This window comes from Seriola dumerili, unplaced genomic scaffold (assembly GCF_002260705.1).
Source record: "Seriola dumerili isolate Sdu_G_001 unplaced genomic scaffold, Sdu_1.0 BDQW01000468.1, whole genome shotgun sequence".
NCBI lineage: Eukaryota > Metazoa > Chordata > Actinopteri > Carangiformes > Carangidae > Seriola > Seriola dumerili.
This window is the reverse complement of record NW_019174723.1, coordinates 2,134,554-2,158,376: the sequence shown is the minus strand read 5'-3', so window position 1 is coordinate 2,158,376 and position 23,823 is coordinate 2,134,554. Positions and strand designations below refer to the sequence as shown.

Here is a 23,823-nt window from a genome sequence, read left to right as displayed (position 1 = left end):
CCTATACTAACTATAATATACACCTATAATACCTGCGTTCGAGCCAAGGCACAAACCTCTCCGATGAAAATGAACTAATTTTGTGAGATATTGAAATCGAACATCAGCCTTTCCTCAAATGACAAAAAAAAAAAAAAAGGGAAAAACAACTACCACCACCTCCAAATACCCTCCTCACTATGTTGAAGTTTAAGGCTTTTCCTGAAAACCCTCCCTGTAAATCTCTCTATTTCTTGCCTCCTTAATGTTTGTAGAGTGGCAGAGGAAGGTCTGGGCCGGTGGCAGCCTTGGCAATCACATACCGTGATCATAACACTAATAAAAGCAGTGAGGGGAATGAGGTATGTCCCACTGGATGGCAACGAGCATGTGCCATAAAATGACAAACTGAAAGCATAATGGAGTTACACGAGAGAGTAACTTAATTCACCGGGATGTGTCAGAGATAGTGACATACAGGGGCAAGCCAAGAGGAAAGAGGAATGGAAGGGAGAGGACAGACAGAGAGGGAGAGAGAGAGGGATGGATGGAGAGGCGGACTTAAAAGGAAGTAGGGGGCGACCGTCTTCTGCATGCTGCCTCTCTTTTTCCTGCCTTATCTGCATACAGTATAGCAAATCAATTAACCAAGTTGTTAACTTCACTTTTTAATTGGCTGGAGTTGGACGTGAGTATGTGGTGGAAGAATGAGAAGCCAAATGAATCGATGCGGAGGTGGGGGGGTGGTGGGGTTTGGTGGGGTGTGTGTGGGGGGGGTTTGGTGGGTTAGCCACAATGCACTGGTGCGTTACCGAGCCTAATTAAATAGTATGTCCTCCTGGCCTGGCTCCCCTGTGACAGCCAACCCACCAGGCTGGATGAGACTGTGGCCCTGAACAAGCACGAGGCCTATGGGGAAACAAATAAGCACTTCCAGGTCGTGACCCTGGCGTTGCTGAGCGGTGGGGGGTGGGGGGGGGCATCCAGCTATGGGGTTGAGGTGTTACAACGTTTGGGAATGCTCAGAGAGTGAGAGAAAAAGCAAGGGAGTTACTATACATCAAGGGCGTAGGTTTGGTCTCAACATTGGTAGGGACACAATAATCCCTCCGAAACAAAGAGGACTTCTTAATGCTGTCAAAATATAAGATCTGTATTTACATTCAGTATAGGCCACCAGTGCTGCAGTTCCCCCTTTCCTCCTGATTTCACATTTAAAACCAGCTCCACCTTGACCAGCTACATAAGTAAAATAATGCTAATCCTGTGATGCATCTGCACATTATAAATCTTCAAGTTCAAAATTCAAAGTATCTTTATTTTCCCTTACAGGCAAACTGATTTGCAGCCAGGTTGTACATAAACACACATACAAAGACACACATAGCACCAACACTTATGGACATCAACAGACAGTATGGCATAATGGCATAATGGCCAGAGTAAGAGTTCATTCATCAAGGCCAAAGTGTAGAAGTCAAGTATGTGCAAATAAGCGATCTCTAGACAACAACAGAATACTATCTGCCATTTAATAACAGGATATCAGAGGGAACAAAGGAAAACTTATATCTCTCGGTTCTCATAACGGCCACTCTAAACCGACGACCTGAGGGTAAAAGTTCAAACGCTGTTCAAACTGTGGCTACTGGCTGGGTGGGTTAATATCAATTACTGACACTCTGGGTGGTGAAAAAGAGCCTGATGTCTTATTTTGGTAGCATGATATATACAAAGTGCAAAAGTGTTGGCATGGACATAATGAAGTTTAATGTGTGCTGCAGTTCAGTCCAACAGAGGAAAGGGAGTCATCTGAAATACTACATTTTCACCCATGTTTGAGGTCTGCACTGACACTGATAACTTACCGCACACTGACCCGCTCTCGCCTCCTCCGTGTCTGGCAGTAAGTGCGATATTTTTTACATGCTGCGAGCCTACAGATAGTCCCCGCCCTTCAGCCAGTCAAATGATAGCAAGCCTTAATTGGTCGTCTTGGAAACACGGTCTCTGTGAGGGCACATGTCCCTACCGACCATATGCAAACCTACGCCCATGCTACACATACGCCTCCTTGTTGACTTTATGAATAGCAAGATATTATATATTCCTGGATTGCTGCAATAGGCATGGCTGCTTAATTATTTAAAGTGATTGCTTTTCTTTTGTTTGTGAGGTTATTTTATATGGTTCCCTTTTTAACATTTGCTGGTGCCAGAGTTACTTTCAAAGTGCTAGAGTAACCTTGTGAGAGGACAAAAGACATTAAAATCTATGAGCAGGCATCTGTGCACACTGCACCCACCCAGCCACAAAGAGGAGGCAGATGTCAAAGAGACAGGCCTTTAAAAGTGAATATCTCTGTACCCTGGGTGTGTGTGTGTGTGTGTGTGTGTGTGTGTGTCAAGTGTCCTGCCCTTGGATAATCCCTGAAGGTGAAAAGAGCTCACATGAATATGCACCTGTGAGAATAACACATACAGCCATACAGGTACATACTCTATCATACACATACATACACACTGCGGGGCATATACTTTTTTTTTTTTCTTTCAAAACCAAGACGAGCTCCCTCAATTACAGAAGGAGACAAAGAAAGAAAAAAAAACTAGATGAAAGACAGACAGAGAGAAAGTGAAAATTTACAGATCTGCATGCATTAGGTGGGGGCCAGCACCCTGGGGAGCCTCTTTAAGGCTCATTCTCATTCTCCCCGGGTCCAGAGGAAAACAGAGCAGAGTAGCATAGGTGCTTCTCATGCAATACCTCTCAATGCAAATCAGACATTTCATTGTCAAGAGTCTTGCCCGTCTCTTAAGACCTCTGCTATTACCATCACAAAATTTTGTATAAATGTTTAAAAAAAAAAAAAGGGAAAAAAAAGAGAAGCATGCCAGGATCCAGTGTAATCCCGGTTTACTACGCTTTAGTGGCTGTGATGTGCTTTAGAGAATACAGAGAGGGTCTTTAACAATGTAACAGGATTGTCACTGTCATCAATGACAATGTCTTATTAAGCTGATACAAGCTGTTATGGCTGTTAGCTTTTGATTTAAAATATAGTCCCACAGACTGGTGTCAGCTGAGTGCCTCATGATACAAGCAGCTACGTGGCAGCTGATTATTGCACATTGATTGGAGGCCAGATATGTGTGGGCAGGCACGAAGGACAGCCAAGGGGATTATGGGTACCGACCTCGGTGATGCGTGGGTTGGTGCACTTGACATTCTTGCTGGACAGGTTCAGCCAGCGGGTGGTGTAAGGGTTGATGGGAGGGCAGTGGTGCCGCAGGGTGCACCGTCCCTCCCCGCTGCACCAGCCGCACTGGAACTTCCTCTCCGCCTTGAGACACATGCCGCAGCTGTCCCGCTGGGCTGCGCATTTGTAAAGGTGCACTGTGGGACATAGGAAGCGGCGGGGATATACAGTGAACACACAGCAATTGAAAAAGAGGGTTTTTACTTAAGGAAGACAGATCGCAGGACTGCTGCGAGTGACATATCCCCACAGGCTGTCTCTTAATCTCCACCAGTGATTAACATACTAGCTATATAAATACATACACACACACTGCCTTGAACTCAGAAAGGCTTAAAATGATGGAGAGTGTCACATCTGTCCATCTTCATCCCGTTTACCGGCACATGTTGTCAGCGGCATCTCTTGTTCTTACCTTGGATATTCTCCGGGTTATCAATAATGAAGTTGCCGTTCCACACCACTGAGAAATCCACAGGCAGCTCACTGATTTTCATTCCCTCGTACAGATACTGGAGGACAAGGAAGGAAGGAGGAAGAGGGGATGAGACAGAGAGAGAGAGGGAGATGACAGTGGAAAAGGGACCAAAAAGAAAGGAGGGTTTCAATGGGAGGTTTGGGAATTTGAATCCCCATGAGTCCTTGTAGATGCGGCTCTACGTCCTTCCACTGTTACTCCAAACTTACATCATCTCATCATCAGAGAGCTGACACAGGGAGAAACCACAAGAAATGGGACGGCTGGGCAAGAAGCTTCAGTTTCCCTTGCTGTCCTTAACTGCCTCCTGTGCCCTTAATTCCAGGCTGACTTTCATTGTGTGAGTGTGCGACTGTATGTGTGTGTGTGTGTGTGTGTGTAGGACAGAAATAGAGAGAGAGGGAAAGAGAGAGAGATGGAGAGTAAAATGTGCATGTATGTGGCTCCACTGGGAATGTACTGCAGAAGTCAGTGTGTGCTTGACTGGAGGGCAGAGCCGGGCTGCACTCTTCTCCAGTGTAATTACCACGGCTGTATCTACTGTGTCTCCACCGACTAAATGACACATATACACGTACACAAACGCACAAATACAAACACAAAGGCAAAGTGATATGGCACTCGTCTCCTACAGACAGTACTATAACCGATGTAATTACCAATGTACAGTATGTACAGTAGTTTTTTTTCTATATACTGAATGCACAATGTGTACTCAAATAAATAGTAACTAAAATAAAAATTCACATATATACCAATTTACACCTAATCTGCCACCAAACCTACCGAGCTGTTCTGACACTGCACGCTGGAGCTGTTGAAGCGGAGGGCGGTGACTCTGTGGCTGACCCCCTGGATGTGGAGGACGCACTCGTAGCCTCGCTGGCCAGACTGAGGCTGTGGCAGGTTCCTGGCCTTCAGGGTAATAGGCTTCACCTCCCCCGCTGGGATCAGAATCTCCTCGGAGCGCACCAGCTGGGGACAGTCCTAGAGGAAACAGGAACAGGGCAGAGAGCACACATGACAAATAAACACTTTTTTTTTTTTTTTTTTAGTGTTCAGCTCCTTTGCAAGATGAGAGGAACCACAGTTGCACGGGAGAGTCGATGAATAGGAATGACACGAAGAAATCCGAAGCACGATGTGTTTCAGCTGAAGATGAAATGACTCCTGTGACCTTGGAAATCTCTGAGCTGATGTCCGAGTGTTCAACAACTTATTATCAGGGGTGGAATTTTTGTTGAAACTACTCAACTGGCGGAGACTGAAAATGATTTTTTTTTTTTTTTTTTTTTTTTAAAGTGCTCAGTGGTTTAAAGCACAAGGCTATAATTTAGAGGTCAAATCTACTAGCAATATAATGTAAAAGCAACATTTGCATCAAGAAAACTATAACAGCAGCATCACACACTGAAGATTCGGTCTTAGCTGCCTTTGTAGCATCCATATATCTTGAGTCCTGTCGGATAGATATCACATGAAGAAGTCTTTTCTAAGCTTTATTTTGAGCCTCGTCCTATTGACGCAGCTGCTGCTGGTACAGGCAGAGGCATATAAGTTAAAGTAATCTAAAAATAAAGTTCTGTCAGTTCCATATCAAATATATAAGCATGTAGATTCTTTAGTACAAGTAAATTGGATTAGAGAGATAAAAACGCAATCAAATACACAAGTATTACATGTGTGCACAGCCAGAGACACATGGAAAGGCACACACATGGGCATATTTCAAGCACTTTGTATCTGCTACACATGATTGATTTGGTCAGAGTGATCCTGTGTCATTGTTAAGACACACTAAGCTCAGTAACTCCAGAGATAATAGACAGTTAATTGCCACTGCAGAGAACAAGAGCTCTGAAATAAAAAAAACGCCAATTCGGAAATAGAAGAGCTTTAGATGGCTGTCTTTCTGAAGACGTGCCCCGAGGCGTGACACAGAGCTGCAACACGCAGAGCAGGATGCACACTGGAGTAAATAGAGAGAGAGAGAGAGAGAGAGGCAATGTGCAACAGAGAGAGAAGAAGTAAGAGGGAAAGTTGCGCTTGCTTATGTACATGTGTGCGTTTTTGTGCACGCGTGTGTTCCACCAACCTCAGAGGCGTTGACTCGTCCCTCCTGGAAGGAACAGCTGGAGGGGTCATGGGTACACAAGTTGCGGTACTTGCACCAGTGGCAGCGGAAGGCACTGTTCACGCATGACAGGCACCTGCGTGGAGACAAACACACACACACACAGACACACACACACACACACACACAGGCAGGGTGAGAGTCAAGAAAAGGCAACGGAGTCAAGAAGGGGCAGCGAGTTTGCCAAAGTGGGGGAAGTGCCACAGCGGAAATGAGTTCAGATCCCAAGTGGGCACCTGCTGTTGTTGTGCCCTTGTGGTTGGCACGGTACCTAATAGCTGCTGGGCCAAGTTCTCCCTGCATATATTTTCCACCGCCATATATTAACACTGCGTGTCATGTGCGAACGCGAGGCTGCATATTAGCCCTCATAACCAGAATCAGATGGAGAAAGAGAGCGAGGGAGAGAGACGGAGTGGAGGAACGTTGAGTAATGAGGACAAATAAGACATTGGCGCAGCTTGATCCTGCAATTACCATTAGCCCTGCATTGTTGGAGTGTCACTGTAATTACCAGCTGTTAGGTGTGTGTGTGTTTTTGCATGCACAATATGTAAGCGTGTGTGTTTTCGGTGTACGTGTCACCATTGTGGTACATACTGTTCTAATCCTTCACTAACGTTAAAGTATCGATAGCACTGTGTAAAGGTAGAGCGGGTCGTCCACTAATTGGAAGGTCAGTGGTTCGATTCCCAGCTCCTCCAGTGCACATGTCAAAGTGTCCTTGGGCAAGATACTGAACTTCGAGTTGCCCCAGCTGTATCATTGGTGTGTGTGTGTGTGTGTGTGTGTGTGTTTGGTAGAAAAAGTGCTATATGTGTTGAAGAAAGTGCTGTGTGAATGTGGCTTGTAATATAAAGTGCTTTGAGGAGACGATAAGACTATATAAGTGCAGTCCATTTATTATTGGATTAATACTAATATAGGGTGGTGCAGTGGTTAGCACTGTTGCCTCACAAAAAAGAAGGTTTTTGGGTTCAATACTGCCGGCTGGCTTCGGCCTTCTCCTCCCACAGTCCAGAGACATGCAGGTTAAGTTAACTGGCGACTCTATAGGTCAGTCCTGTGATTAGATTATACTGGCGCCCTGGTAGCTCACCTGGTAGAGCGCATATGCTTTCCCTTAAGGGTGAGTCCTTGCAGTAGAAGCCCGGGTTCAGATCCAGCTCAGGCCCTTTGCTACATGTCATATGCTCTCTCCACTCACTTTCCAGTCTCCCACTGTATCACCCACTGTATCCCAATGTACCCCCCCCCCACCCCACACACACACACACACACAAAAAAAAAAAGCAAAAAAGACTGGCCACCAGGGTGTGCCACGCCCTCGCCCCATGTCAGCCGGGCCCCCAAGACCTTAAAAGGATCATCGGTATGGCTAATGAATGAATATTGTAACGTCACAGGTTGAGCTATTTCTAACTGTTTCATACATTTTCTTGCAGTTTAATTCACTATATAACAAAAACATATTATATATTTATTACAGGTTTTTAAACATTACCTGCAAAGCAAGTGCAGTATCTTCCCTGAAATGTAGAGGAGCAGCTTAGTGCACTGCCCTCAGAAGTGTACAGCACTTGAGTAAACGCACTGTCTAACACTGTGTACAGGTCACATGGATGAATGGATGGAGAGATGAGCAAATGAAAAAGTGACAGCCTGAGGCTAAAAGACATAATGCTCTCTGTATGTTGCCATAGCGGAGACAACACGCACTTTTAATTGATTGTGACGGCGTTTACTACAGTATGTATTCATGAACAGTTGTTCAGAGAGCGTATTCTAGTCTCACTTGGCTCTCCCTCGCTCTTTCTCTCTCCGAATTAAGGCTGTGTTATGCATACTTGCTTATTGTGAAATATTCATCGGTGCAAAAGCAAAGGGAGGGATCTCTGGCAAGCACACTAATTCAGAACAATAGGGCTGATTCACCTTCAGGCAAATAGTGCGTACAGTATGTGTGGAGGAAGGAGGGAGGAGAGGGAGAGAGCAAGAGTTGGCATCAGAGAGTGCGAGGGAGAGCGTATGCCCTTTTCAAGTGTACGTATCCTTCTTTATGTGCGTGTGTGCGTGTGTGTGTGTGAGAGCGTGTGTGTGGCTACATAAGCAACTATGTTTGTCATCGCCGATTAACTGAGCTGATGTGAGAGCCGGTAATTGCTTTCTGTGCTACTCAGACAGGGTTCTCAGACAGCAGACAGCAATATGAAGCTATAGGGCAGTGTGTACTAGTGTGTATGTATCTGATGACATGTTTGTCTATGTGTGAGAGAGGGAGGGAGAGGGAGAGAGAGAGAGAGAGAGAGAGAGAGAGAGAGAGAGAGAGAGAGAGAGAGAGAGAGGGAGAGAGAGATGCAGAAGAACACTGCCTGTTTTTTTATCTGGCAGAGGAGACACATGGCTATAACGTCTTGTTTTAACGTCGAAGGGATAGTGAAAGGATAATATGACATGCAACAGCTCCTGCAGCCCCTGCTGTCGATATCCCCCCCCCCCCCGTTCACTGTTGCTCCCAAGTAGGCCAGGCCTTTGGTTCTTGCACAAACAGAATCTGCCACACTGGAATGAAGCGAGTGATAGCAAAGGCACCGCAGACGCTGAGATCTCCAATCCAAGGGATTCGATTCAACATCACTCAATCAGGGACAGACATGGCAGGAAAACGAGCATGAAATCCCCACTGAAGACCTGTTAGGCAGAACGCGGCGTGTTTTGCACTGCAGGATGTTTGAGAAGAAGGCTTCATTAGCGCGGCGGTACAGAAACTTCCTGTTGCGGTGCTCAGGGAGCAGCCGGTGATCAGCTTACATTAGTCTTTACAGGGGATATTTTTAGGGGGACTGGGGCTGGCCAAGGTTAAGGACGAATTGTAACAAATTCCCAGAGCATTGATCCAGCGGGTTTTTTGGGCAGCAGGTCCGGGGGCATCGTTTTTTTTGTCTTTTTAAGGAAAAGAGAATGAATGGAGTCAGAAGGAGATACTCACAGTTGGTGGACGCTGCAGTTGTAAAACTTGACCTCTGTGCTGATAAGCATCTGACCAGTCTCCTTAGAATTGAGTCTCAGCTCAACGCCTGACCAATCTGAAAGAGAAAGAGACGTTTTTATTATACACTCGCACAGCCATCGATACACGCAAGCCAAACTCAAAGGAGCATTACTTGTGAAAATATGTGCAAATAAAATTAGCAATTTTCAGTCACACACAGAATCATTTAATCTGATCAAATTTAGTTTTCCTGCATTTTGCTGAACAGAGATCTGGCTGTGCTTCTGTTCTCTGTGAAAGCAGTCTCTTATCTCTCCCAACGAGAATACAGACTCCATAAATATGTGTGTGTGTCTGTGTGTGTGTGTGTGCACGCGCGTGTGCATGTGTGTGTTTGTATACGTGTATGTGTAAGTGTAGAGCAGCCTGAATTTCAGATGACATTCAGTGTGTAGGAGGCTTGAATGACCCTCCGTGCCCCGTTCTCTCTGCAGCACCTGTTGGGAATCAGGCTCTGTTTCACACGAGTCTGTGTAGCAGGCTCATAGCTGACTTCTACCACTGCACATTTGTCTCACAGGATCTGGCAAACAAAGTGGTACAGAGTTCTAGTCCACACAAAACCTCCTCTAGGATTTTTGTTTTTCCTTAGTGGAGAAGAGTGGCAGCTATTTTCTTGGATTTGGAGCTCATCGTCAGCCCAGTGTCCTCACAGATTTATCCTTTAACCTCTTTCCTCCTTCTTCCGCTCCTTTGCTCTTGTTTTAATTTCTCCTCTCTCCTTAATTTCCCCTTCTTCTTCACCTTTAATTTTATTTCCTCCTCTCCCCTCTTCTCCTCAGATCACCTCACCTCTCCTCTCCTCTGGTCACCACTGCTGCACGATCAATGTCGATGTGCAGGAGATAGAAAGGTTTGCTAGGGGGACAGAAGATGGAGGAGTGTAGCGGGGAGGTCAGGAGGAAGTGGCCTCTCGGGGGGAATGAATGTGGAGTATAAATGGAGGTATAAACAGCTTGGGGGTGGGGGGGAGGGTGGGGGGGGGATGGAAGGTGGTCAAAAGGGAGGAGGGGAGTGGGAGGTAAGATGGAGAGAAGAACGGTAGGATGGATGGGTAGCTAGATGGATGGAGGAAAGGGCTTACAGGGGGGATTGGCTGACATTTACCTGGGGGAGAACATTCATATTAGTGCCTGATGCACTACTCCCCATGGGAGCTCTGGGCAAACAGGGCTGTCATTTACTCACAGGGAGGAGGATTACCAAACCCCCCAAAACACACAGTGATTTCCACACACTGCACATAATATATTATTCAGGGTGTTTGGTTTTGTCGCCCTGCGGCCATCTTGGTTTGCAAACAACAGGTATTTATTGTCAAACAACAGGTGTTTGTGCTCATAATGATGTATATGTGTGCAAATAAATTAATGCCAGAGTCAGTGTGGTATAATATGTGGAAATGTGCTGGAGGAATGTTTGAAAGGTCGTGACATTTCTATAAACACTATATTTGAGGTGATTAGCATAGTTCTATACCTGGACCTAGAAGTTGCTTCAGGCAGTGTTTATAGGTGTTCTACCCAACCAACAATACGTTCTACTCTAGATTTTATGAGCGGAGATTAAAGAAAACCTGACCTATGCTTGTATAAAATTAATTACCACCATTAATGATAATTATTATGTTTTTTTCTTGAGTATTTATCAGCTAGGACTTTATCAAACAACAGACCACCTCCTTGTGCCTCGGCTATGCAAACACACTAATCCACCACATCAACTTCCCTGTTGCCCCTCCAGCTAAATCGTCCCCCAGCTGATTTTCAACCTGCATGTTCGACCATCGCCTGTTAGCCCAGTACAAGGGCAGTAATGTGGAGAGCTGCAGCTCAGATCCTCCATCAGCTCTAATGGGGCCTGGCCTTGTGTGTAGCACACTTCGGAGCCACGGAATTGACCCTGGATCAGTGGGAGTTTGTTAAGTAGATGGTGACTGCTTAAGTTAGGAGCGTTGAATCAATAAAGATGTTTTAGAGCGTGCATGAGCAGTTAGTTCGGAGGGGGTGGGGGTAGTAAATGGGTATCCTACCATCTAACATCAGCCTGTTTGTTGTTGTATATACCTTGGTCAGTAGGGATGAGGGGGACATCCTTGGCAGCAGGAGACACACAGAGTATCTGGTTGCCATTGACCTGCCCGTCCACCTCCGTCAGGTTGCCAAAGGAGCAGGTGATGCCCGCAGAAAGGTCTGGAACATCGCTCACCTTCACCAGCAGCTGCACATGGGGTGGGAAGAACAAAACAATAGCTTGTTTTAACACAGCAGTTTGAACACGGATCAAAATGGGTAGCGGGGTTGATCATAATGTCAAATTTTCCTACACAGACCAGGGAACAGCCAGGTGCGTAGATGATGATACACCAGTGCAAAGAAACGAGGCAAAAAATTCTTATTGCACGAACATTAGCATTTGCATCTTTGGTAAGATGAGACATGATAGACTGGGGAACGTGCAGCAGTACAATAAGCTCCAAATAGAACGGAAAAAAGAACATACTGCTGCTGGCAAAGCTGTTCATCCACTTTGCCAAGAAATGTTGCTGTGTCTTAAAAATGTTATCAGCCCCATAATAAAACTGTGTTGAGATCTGAATCTTTTATTTGAGAGTAGAAGATATCCTTCCAGTGGTAGAGACAGACACTGTGATTTGTGGTCAAAATACAGTACCAAGCTGCACAAAAGGAAATTGGAAAGAATGTCTGCTTGGAAAATTCTATTTGTTTAAAAAAAAAAAAAAAAAAGCAAAGAAAAAAAACCTGCACTCACACACGATGTGCAGTACATATGCAATATACCACACACATAGAGGCGTTTGAAGTCGCTCTCTGGAGAGCTGGTGACACTGGGGCTGAAGCATTCAGCTGCTCTGCCTATAAATAAATGTATTCTGCGCACAGGGTGTGTGATCTGGCTCTCCAGCCAACTGAGGCAGCCTGGATAATTATCACCATGGCATTTCACAGCCTTGTTCCATTAGCTGTTATTTTTGGGCCATACCGTTTGAAGTTTCTCTTTGTTTTATCTGCCTCTCACTAAACACCGCAGGGCTACTGGGACAGGCAAGGCAGCTGAGCAGCTTAACTGTAGGCCTTTCAAGAGATGCTGACTGTCTCAGTAGCTGACTACACTGCCTCCCTCGTTAGTTGGCTTACTCTGGTACCCATTGAGAGGATGGATGATTTTTTTTTTTTTTTGCGGCTGAGGACCTCTCGTCTTCCCCTGTTTTACTGTCACCGTGTTTGTGTTGCTTCACTCTGAGGTTTGTCAGAGAGATCCTTGATTACAGCAATCACGGCAATCAATGTCTTTTGTTCAATGTAGAATTCCCTGAGTAACCTCTCACATTAATTAGCTCTCATCGTTTTTAAGGCACACATATACAGATAAACACTTGACATTTGCACACTCACATGCACACACACACACACACACACAGAGGTAGACTGCTACAGAGAGTAGGCTTGTCTCCAAGTGTTAAGACTTTGCTCTTTTTGTTCTCCTGTCTTCCCTGATGATGATGATGATGATGATGATGATGATTTTTTTTTTTTTGCAGCTTTTGCAGCTTTTGCAGCAACAGCCGGTCTAATTGGTAGCAGAGTTTCAATAAATGTAATCTGATTGTTTTCTCTGTGTTTCTGTCGCTCCCGATGCCCACACGAAGAGACATGTGTTGTCATGGAGATAGCTGCCGGGCCCTGTGGAATTTGTGAACTGTGTGGATTTGTGAGTGTTTTTGTGGACGGCTTGTTGAGGTGACCCTGTTGCGGGTATGGCTGACATGGAAGCAAACATAACTGGTAACATGTTTGTAAACCGGACAATGGGGTTTGGTTTACTGAGGGCGAGCTCGCGGGGGAGATATCATGTGGTGCAGGTTGAGTCACTGCCAGGAGCTGCTGGCACATTTATCAGATTTTTTTTTTTTTTTCAGATTACACAAAATACATGGAAAATCCTACTACTGTCAGCTAATTTATTAATTAATCCTAGTTGTATCTGCCATCATCCTGTCACCACAGACCACAGCAGCACCATAGACAGTATATAAAGATGGACGTCACCCACAGGTTTTCACAGGTTTGGCTTCGGTGGCAAGCATATGCTCACACACCAGTCAAAGCGGTCACGCCTCCAGTTGTCATGAAGGAGGAAATCAGCTATAGAGGCCAAAAGTGTTTTTTGTACCAGGCTGTAAGCATGTTTATTTCTGCGGTGAAGCTGGGCATTTTAACATTGGAGTGTCGGGGGATCGACTCGCGTAGTAGAAAAATCATATTCTGCACTTTGTGTAACCTGGTTTGAGCTTTGTATGACCTAAAACACAAAGCTGCAATGCAGCTGCTTCTCCTCTCAGTTTTGATGGCACTCAAAATTGTATACACACACACACACGACTCTACCTCCTCCATTCCTTTCTCTATAAAGTGCATGTACATTCTTTGTTCGATATCAGTCTGCAATTGCACTTTGTGTGACTGAACACTGATCCTTTGCAAAGCTCTTATTAAAATATATAAAGACAACTTGATCATTTTGCCAACTTTTCATTTTCAGATTTCCATCACACTCGCTTTCGGAGCCAGCCTCAAGTGGTCATTCGAAGGACTGCAGTTTTTGTCACTTCTGTGTTGGCTTCATCACTTTTTTTGCTGGACCATATAGTGTCAAAATGCTACAAACTCCAAAGCAACACCTTTTGCCAGAAATCTTCACATTTTTGTGAGAAGTCTCTCCTGGAATTATGTTCTATGAAAGTGTGTTTCTGTCTCTCCAGACAGATTCCAAGCACGCGTGTGATGACGCAAAAGCAGCTGTAGATACAGAGCACACAACGTACCTCAGCTGAGAACAACACTGAATTTTTAGACCCACACCTTCTCTTGTGATATCAAAAGTGTGCGTGACTCAGCCATATAATTGAAATGAATGTTAAATAAGATAAACCAATTGCTGCTAAGTGTTTGGGGTTAAGACAGACAAAAGCAAAATCAATCTGGACAGATTGAAAAAGTATCTTTTCTTTTGTGTTTTGGACAAACTGATCCTTTAACAGTGTGGGTATGTAAGAAGCTAAAGTGTGTCCACACTTGCACATGTGCAGCATTCACAAGACCTTGGAGGTGCAGAGCCTTTCACTGATGCTCTATCTGACTTCTGTTTTTTTTTTTTGTTTTTTTTTTTGCTTAGTCCATGTGGAAATACTGCACTGTACTCTGCTGCACTTGGACAACTTTAACACCTACACACCCACCCACTCAAACATGTCTTGGCACACATATTGAATGCTCTGTAACAAGTGAGCATATGCAAGCTGAAACACCCACATAGAGCTCTTATGAACCTTCCCATCTAATGTTTATGCATCAACCACAATCAAGACTGGGCGAAGCGCTATGTGGGATCATTTAAAATGTTCTACCTCTGTACGTGGGTAGGGAATATGTAGATGGGAGCTAATTTTTCATTGTGATGTGTGCAAGTTTGTGGTTTGAGATTGAAGGTGTTTGGCATTTTGTGTGTGTGTGTGTGTGAGTGCACGTGTGTAGATACTAACGTGTGTGTCTGTGTAAACTTACAGGTACGCTGGGTTCTGACACTGCAATGCTGTCTGGGTACACTGTGGCCTTTACACACTGGTTGAGAGATGCGGCGAAGCGATATGGCTCATCTGCGCGCTCACACCGGTTCCTCTGAGAGCAGCTGAACACAGGGGAGATTGAGATAGAAAGAGGTTACTGACATCACTGAGAAACAACAAAGCAGACATGTTACCAATGTTATAATAGGAAGGAAAACAGAAGTAACATGAATGAATAAGAAAGACGTGCTGCCTAAAGTTAGAATAGAAAATAAAACATTAAAAATGAAAAGCGGAGGAAAGGTATGAAAACAATGAAACAGAAATGAATACTGATGTTACAATAAATGAAAACACTATGTGACAATTTAAGTTGGGGGTAAGAAAGACAAATTGCCAGTGTTGTGACAGAAATCCAAACCGTATACAACAACAGCAGGGAGGGAAGGAAAAGATGGGGATTAAAAATGTGTCAAAAACACTAACGGTGAACACAGTCTAAGAAATGGAATATTAAACACTGTTGTAACAGGAATAAAAAAATATCAAGCAGTGGTGCTGTGAGAAGGAAATAACGCCGTGTCTCCTTTACATGAGGTTAACAGCCCACTTTCCTCTACAGGATATGTGACAGGAATATTTTACTGGGCAGACTGGGCATAAAAATAGCATGATTGATTAGCCCTAACTGCTACCGGACATTGTATGGACACAGTATAATTGATGGAGGTGCACATCACCCACATCTTGATCTCCCACCTTTGTCTTAAAGGTCCCATATCGTAGAAAGTGAGATGTCCATTAAGCAGGTCTAGGTTCTATATTAATACTGTGCAGATATCAAAGTGCACAATCCATGGACAAAATGCACATAGCCTGTATTGAAAAACTGTGCCTTAAAACGAGCCGTCAGGACTTCCACAACTTTGTGATGTCACAACAAGACAGTCAACACAGTCAGCCATACCCCAAGCCCAGCCCACCCAGACCCAGCATCCAACCTTGCACGATTTGGTTTTCTCTTCGTGTTTACCTCAAATCTGCTATATTTTTATTCAATCACTCAGAATACAGTCAACCATCAGGCTCTGAGCCTCTCTCCTGATTGGCTGACTGTATTCTGAGGCGAGGCTCAGCGCCTCTCTTCTGATTGGCTGATCCCACCTGCAGCTAGAGCTCTAGAGAGAAGCCAGAGATAGGAGATGTAAGACTACACTGAGATGGTTTTTGGTACTAAAAACTACAAATATATCTTCTTATGGATATCAACACTTACAGTAAAACACCAGAAAGTGTAAAATACGGGATCTGTAAGACATCCGGATCGGTCACTAACAGCCTTTGACACCAGATGCTTAGGACTTCCAAATTAGTCAGGCAGATTTGCTTGTTTTGTGTTATAAATGTGACATGCTCTAAAGTCTAGATAAGTTATACAGTTGTTTCCAGACTGTTGCTCTTTCTTAGTTTGCAGAGCAGATGGCATATTGAAAACATAATGGGAAACAGTTTTTTGCTGTTTCATTGGATTGCTTAAAAACATCAATTACAAACTAGCATACTCTGGTAGTATATTTCATGACACACCCACCATCAATAACAGCTGGCTTCTGGGACTTGTAGTTGTAAAAGTTTTATAAAACTTGTAGGTGATCATGGCCTCCAGGAAGCTATGCATTCCCAGTAAACCACATGAAGACGCGGTGGCAACAGCAGTGGAACCACAGCCTCCAGTGGGCAATTTAATACACCATATTAACATTAACCATGAAGCCACAGCACTAAGCACTACACACCCCAAATTATATCCCTCAATCACTGTATAACTTTGGAGACGTAACTAGTGCAAATTATATGCAGTTCACTCATAAGAGATCTTAATGGTCAGACAGTGTATCAAGTACCACACAACACCCCCACAATCCGCCACATCCCTCATTAAAACTCAGCCGCCTCCTCCTTCTTATTAAAACTGTGTGTGCCCGCCACCCCATTACACCACAGGCTCTCTATCCTCATCCAACCCAGCAGTCTAAGTGTCTGGCTAACTGGCTGTCTGGTCACAGCAGCTCTAATTGGACTCCGATGGGTCAGCCGCTGTCCATGGTGCTGATGTGCCACTACAAGCCCTGTCCATTCTCCCCTGGCTGCTGACTGTGTGTGTGTGTGTGTGTGTGTGTGTGGCAGTGTGTGTGTGGCAGTGTGTGTGTGGCAGTGTGTGTCAGGGCCCATATCATGCCTCTTAACCACATACTCTCACACGTACTGACTTGAAGCTACATCTTCATCCAAAGCCTGTGTGTGTAATTATGTTGTCAGAAGTTCAAGCCATATCCAGCAGACTCACATGAGGAGGCACAAGCACACCAGTGTTCGCACACACATGTGCAGACACACCAGGCGTGCACACATACAAACGCTCATATGCACAGCGCTCCCTAGGGATTTTAGAGAGCAGGAAAGTGTAGAATTAATGTAGTAGTGTGAGTCTCCCACTGGGAAAGGAGAGGTGGGGTGTGTGCGTGTGGGGGGCAGCACTGCAGCATGATTTTGTTTTTTCCCCAAAAATGATTACCTGGTTTTCTCTTCCACCACTTCGGGAAGTGTATTTCTACATATTAAATGTGACATTTTTTTTTTTTTTTATCGTTACAATCAATTCTTTCGCCTCTTCGTTTTACACGTTTGACTCCATCACCACTACATTTGCCACATTTCTCTCTCTCTCTCTTTCTCTGGCCACATCTCTCTCTCTCTCTCCCTTTTGTCTTACTCTTTCACAAGTTGAAATTAGCTCTCCGTTCTTAGACAAGGTGTTACTCCGTCTGCAATTTGGAGCTTCTTTTACATCCACAATATCAGCAGAAAATGATACTTAATGTGCTTTCAGGTGTGGGCTATGGCAAATGTTTTATGCATGTCTCCCAGCTGCACAGGTACAGACGCAAAAACCTGGGCGGTCATTAACTGACAAAAAGCCCTGCATTGATTTTCCTCCCTGTGATTTTTTTTTTATTTTTTATTTTTTAATAAAATTCATTTCTGTGCGGTGAAGTAAGATGAGGGCGCAGCAAAGGGGTGAGGCAGCGGGGGTGGGAGGAGTACAGGACGGCTGCTGTTGCCATGGTTTCAGGAGATGGCCATTATCTCTGTGTAGTTAGAAGCTGACCCCTTGCCTCTCTCATTAGCTGAAGTGCATGCCACTGAGTGTTGACTAGAATCCTGCCTTCCTCATATTCCCCCTCCTGACCTCCCCCCCCTCCCCTGTAGACACCCCCACCCCCCCAACTCCCCTCCCCTTATCCTCCTGCCCCACCATGGCCTGTCACTCAGTAGCTCCACCGATGCTTTTGTGTTCCATCACTCAAATTCCTGAGGGGGTGGGGGGCTCGCACAGAGAAATTAGGTGTTAGAGGAAGTGACACACAAATTGGATGTGTACTTGCTTACAAAAAAAAAAAAAAAAGAGGAAACACACACACATACATGTCTACATGCATATGCACAGACTGAAAGTACAAATGCATGCGACTCTTTCAGCCCGTCTCCTGTAATAAGCAGCTTGTAGGTGTTTTTCCCTCCAGCGGCTGCTGCAGGCAGTCAGCCTGGGTGTTATGCGCTCTAAGCCCTGTCCATGGTGCTGAAATAGCTGCTTACACTTCCATCATTACTCCTCTCTTGTCATGTACAACTCCACTGCGAGGTATGAGTGCAATTGTAAGTGGCAGTCACATCTCATGGAAGGTGAGTGGGAAAACAAAAACAAAACACACACACACATATAAAAAGAAAAAACAACAAAAAAACAAATGAGCGAATATTGTTTTTTCCTGCGGCAGTTTGTGTGGGCCACGCTGTTGAATATGCAGCTCTGAGGTGCAAATGAACTGAGACAGTAGATGTTATCTAATACAGTAACCTATATGTAATGTACAATGTAATTTGTGCTGTTGTGTGGCTGCAGAAGCACTTTCTATGGTGCGGGAGGATGAAGGTTGTAGAGGCAAGACCTCTGGGTCTCCTCCACCAATGCTGCTTCTTATTCTATTGCCCTAGACAGGCAATTACACTGTTGTCTCTGCTGTGCCGAGCTTTGACAGACACCCAGACATATGAATACACACACCCATTCATGGATACACGCTGACACACACACAGATACATACCTATGCAAGGGACCATGGCCGGAGAAAAAAAAAAAAATGAATGTACAGAGACAGATATGCATAATAACATACGGTCCCTTGCACTTAAACCCTAACAAATTCACACACACACACACACACACACACACACACACACACACACACACACACACACACACACACACACACACACGCTGGCCTTGACAGCAGAGCAGGAGAGGCAGGCGACAGGGAGAGATTTCTGTTCTGCTATCCCTCCTCCCCTTCCCTTACCACATCTTACGACTTCAGTGAAAGTGTGAAGGCCTGTCTGATTGCAGCTCTGGCTGTGAGCACCGTGTTTAAAAACAGGAGGGGAGAACAGAGGGAGCCATTTTAAAAATCACCTTCCTTCCCTCACCCGAGCCAGGCCACAAAACGCCGCACAGCAAAAAGAAAAAAGAAAAAAAAAACGAGGGCAGAGCGGAGATGCTTTTGTGGCACGGCAGGGGGGACAGGGAGGGAGGGGGTTGAAAAGGAGTAGGGTGGGAAGATGTAGGTACGGTAAAGGATGAACTAGATGTATATTGAATATGTGATGGAGCTTAACAAAGCTTTACTAGTCTTAAGTGGTAAGCCATTATGTTCGAGAATCACTGGTATGATTTGATTTGGTTGAATGGAACCCAGTGTGGGGACTCTGCATTGCTACAGAAACATGTTAATGTAAACATGTATGATGACTGACTGCACTGGGAGTTTGGCTTCCCCAACATGAAAAAACAAATCATTAGGTGAGCCGTGATGTGCAGGACTGTACTGCGCCTACACACACACGCACGCACGCACACACTGCCTCCTCCCCTCAGTGTTTTATCCTCATACTGAGTGATTCAGGGCATTTGTTTTCTTACTGCTGCATCCCTAAACTGTGAGAGTATCCATTTAAATGCAGACCACAGGAGGTTCAAAGGGAAGTGAAGGAGGAATATAAAAAAAAAAACACAAGGTTTTCAATTTCAAACCACCACACCACCTCAAGTTGCTGTGTGGGCTTGGGCTGACATGTGAGGGCCCAGTTTGAAACCCACAGTTCATGTCAGGGGTCAAATCCACCAGTGCAACTCATAGTACGCCTCCTGTGGCGACTGATAATGTCACTGCAGGACAGACGCCTGCAGGACACATGCACAGCATGGCCACAACACATTCACTTCATCTTCTTAAAGATCCAGAAACTATTGTAGTGTAAACTCATAAAGACACAAACAGTAAAACACACACATATATAGTTTTGTACGCAAAAAGCCCCAGTGTGTGTCAGTCTCTGTTAAAGTTATTGGGTGAGGGTGGGGGAGAGAGAGGGGAGATGAAGAGAGAGAAAAAAGGCTTTACAAAGAGACTATTCCTCGGTGCTCTGCATCAAGCTATAGCTTTACTTGTGTGGGCTGAGCAGAGAGAGAAAAAGCAAAAGAAAAAAAAGAAATGAAAAAAAAAAGACAGAGGATGCAGTGGAGGGATGGAGGCATTTAAAAAAAAAATGTATGAGCAAGCAAGTGAGGCAGACCCACAGAGCTTTTAGATCAGCCACATTATTAAAACTAGCTGGTTTAGATGTATGGAACCTGCTCATTCATACTGTAAAGACTGGCGCAGTATTTCAGCCATCACGTTGCCAACCTGTTCTAGCTCCATGTGGGAGAAATCTATAGAAATACTGATAGACCTGCATGTTCGTGATCGATATCTCATTAGGCACAATTGGGAAGATGGATGCAGCTTCCCTCTGACTGCTAACTGTGGCTGTGGCTGATGAGTCGGCCATTAGACACACAGTCTGACATCCACAATGGGCTGAAGCAGCCATTTTCATTGCTAGGCTAATTGTTGTTGCCACTGGTACATTAGAGGAGATTTTATGGTCGGTGTTCGACATCATCCATAGCACAGAGTCGAATGTGAATGGTTTAAAGGAACGTGCTGTAATCTTAAAAATAGGACTTGTCAGAATTTTTGGAGACAAGTAGAAACAACATAAATTACCATTTCTTAAATTCCCACCTCCTTCATCTTAAAACCCTGGGTCACATTCCAAAATGAGACTCCTCTGTTAAAGAACTGGCCGTGTCCCAGAACCTGCCTCTTCCTGTCGACACAGTGCGCCCATATCATGAGCTCAAACCAGGATGCCGAACAAATCGTTTGACAGCGTTTAAGCTGGTAACACCAATTTGCGAACAGTGGACAGCAGTGCCAGTCAGGCTGCCATGTGGGCTGTTACTGAAACAGATCTGAGCAGTTCAGCCACATGGAGACTGACAGTACAATACAACACAGTATCACAGGGTAGTAGTGATATGTTATTCTGCTCAGAGCAGCCCTGAAATGCTGACTCACTCTCTTTGCTGGGGCCTACTACACCAGTAGCCCTGAGCTGTCATCCACACAACAAACTATAGCGCTGATTTCGACACGCTAAACAGAATTTCCCGTGTACATATTACATAACTAAAAGCCATCGTCGTTCGCTGCTTCAGTGAAATTATAAAAGGTATAATAAATAACGCCGCTCAGAGGAAAGTCGCTATGCTGGTTAACTGCTGACCCTGGCACCGGATCACTCATCCAATCTCAACTCTTGGACAGAAGTCAGACTTTGTGACTAATCCTGACAAATCTCAACCAAAACCGCCAGTACTCTCCTGGAATGTGGGAGCGAGCCGCGGGGATAGAGGGAGAACAGAGCGATGTGGGGACATTTTGAGATGGAAAAGCCTCTTTTGGGCATGATTAGAGAGCTAATCTAACAACGATGAGTTGCAGGCTACGGGGGAGAGAGAGGGAGAGAGAGAGAGAGAGAAGCGAGAGAGAGAGAGAAAGAGAGTGAGGGAGAGAGTGAGAGAAAGCATCACCATAACACCATGTTTTTGGATTGTGGTCAGACGAAGGCTGAACGACCCATTCACAGGACTGCGACTGAAGAGCGCTCGAGATGATGAGCTCCCTTTGAGCTGCAATCAAAATGCTGCTCGGTTTTGTGGGCCGACGAGTGTGTGCGGCATCAAACACTCTCTCTCTCTCTCTCTCATTCTCTTTCCCTCATTCTTATCCCCTCTCTCTCTCTATCTTTTTTTTTTCCCCCTCTTCTCATTCTTCATGCATTCAGTAGCTGCCTAGCAGCTGCTGGTAATTAAAGGACTTTAGAGTCTCACAACACACTGAATCAGAGGAAGAAGAAAGAGAGTGGAAAGACAGGGGAGACAAGAGATGCTACTCCTGGCCAGCTCACCACCTCACTGCCTGTCTCACATTCTCTCCTTCTCCTCATCATCGCAAGGCAAGCTAATGCCCCTCTATGTTGCTAATTAGCCACCTTAGAGAGCTGCACTTCAGTGAGCATACACGCACGAACATAAAGAAAAAAGAAGGGGGGGTGGGGGGGGGGCACAACGTTTGTAGGAGAAAAAAAGAAAAAGAAAAAGAAGATGGATATTGTAGATGGCAGCTGTATACTAAGGGAGGGGAGGGGTTGATCAAAGTGAGGGGTGTTTATATGTGGCAAGCCAACCATCTCTGGAGTGTAGAGGAGCTGATTCCAGAGGGGAGAGCGTCTAAATGGGAGACGGCGCAGTGGTGAGCCGCGACGGGCTGAGAGGAGATGAGTGGCATAGCTTAGATGCTAGCTTTGCTGTGGGAGGAGTGAGGGAGGCGCGCACAAACATGGGGAAAGGGTGGGGGGTAATTTTATAAAGTCAACAATGGCTTAGGGATGGATGATGGAGAAGTGGGGAAATGGAGGGAAAAGGGGTTGCAGAGGGAAGCGGTAGTAGTGGTGATCGCAGCTGCGGCTGGCACCACGGCTGGCAAGGAATTACATTTTGGGTGGGTGTGCGAGATGAGGGTGAGCTCTTCAGCAGAAGGGTGCAGCTGCTTTTCTTCAGCAGTGTTTGACAGATACTTCCTTCTACTCTTGGTTATATTGTGCGCTCACGCTGTCTCCATGATAACTAAACCCGCGTCAGGTTTATTAGCTGTTATTAGTCCATCTAATTTTACTTTGCTGCGTCATAAATTATGTTTCCATTAAAATCCTGAACACATTTCTGAACTCGTGGGTAAATAAGAGCGTGTTTCCATCAGCTATCTTGTAAGAAGCTCAAGACAATTTAACGAGATTACATAATCAATTGAGCACCTGTAATTCTTCACATTCAATTGCCGCTTCCAAAATAAGATGGCATTTGTGGGTTTTTTTAATGAATGAGTTTGTCTATTTTTAGGGGGAGGACATGCAAAATAGGTCACTGTCTGGTTTTGAACAAGAGATATTGAAGGTTTTATGCATTGTTTTGGGCAATTTTTCTGATGGAAAATGTTATTGTGAGTGGCAGCATGAGTGGCAGCATGGCATGACTGCTTTGTCTACAGTAGAAGAAGCTCAATCAGGCTCTGCGATGTGAAGGTGTATTACAAAAAAATCACTTTCTGAGTGAGTCTTTTCTTTTCGATACGCCAACTTTTCCACCTCAGCCAAATGTTTGTTTTTTTTTTTTAATTTAAATTCTGGCATATCCACCATGTTTATTAGCCGCAAACTAGTCTACAGTATTTTACAGGAGGAGCAGCAAGAGGAGATAACTATCAGTCCAGTAGTAACTCAGCCAGAGCTGACAGGGGTCCTGCCACACTCATCGCAGGGTCAAGACAGAGAAAGGGGGGATTAGGACTAGGGACAGGTGGCACGAGCGGTCTGCGGTGTTGGGAGAACAGATGGCTGATCTGACGTGAATCGGGGTGCTGACCTTTTCTCCCCACACAACAGTACAGAGGTTCACACAAGTGTTTGTGCATGTACACAAAAATTGAACCCACGCACACACACTGACACACACACACTGACACACACACACACACACACACACAGACATACCCGCTTTCAGACGCAGGCATTTAGACACCAAAACAGCTGTTTCCTCCTCACAGCTGCTTTCGCCATAACAACTTTCAAGACCCATTCACCTTTTAGCATCAGGCCTCTTACATGCTGTGGATTGGAATTCCTTGCAACGTGCTTTATTCCATTCCCTACCACACCTACACAAAAGCGTATGATTAACAGCCTAGCACGGAGGCTAATGTTGTGGTAAATGATCCCTGTGTGAAGGCACGCAGACTGCAGAGAACACAGAGCTTTAGCCGGCCCCTCCCGC

The 23,823-nt window shown here is 45.0% G+C and overlaps 1 protein-coding gene across 1 annotated transcript in view; it reads right to left on the bottom strand.

Annotated features, from left to right (window-relative positions):
* Positions 1-23,823, bottom strand: part of LOC111234907 (plexin-A2-like) — a 158,367-nt gene that overhangs the window by 56,498 nt on the left and 78,046 nt on the right. The window contains exons 5-11 of the mRNA XM_022763109.1: positions 14,488-14,611; positions 10,969-11,122; positions 8,840-8,936; positions 5,812-5,926; positions 4,503-4,703; positions 3,654-3,750; positions 3,176-3,375 (exon numbers count right to left, since the gene is read on the bottom strand). Of these exons, the coding sequence (XP_022618830.1) occupies positions 3,176-3,375; positions 3,654-3,750; positions 4,503-4,703; positions 5,812-5,926; positions 8,840-8,936; positions 10,969-11,122; positions 14,488-14,611 (988 nt within the window). The remainder of the gene's footprint in view (positions 1-3,175; positions 3,376-3,653; positions 3,751-4,502; positions 4,704-5,811; positions 5,927-8,839; positions 8,937-10,968; positions 11,123-14,487; positions 14,612-23,823) is intronic.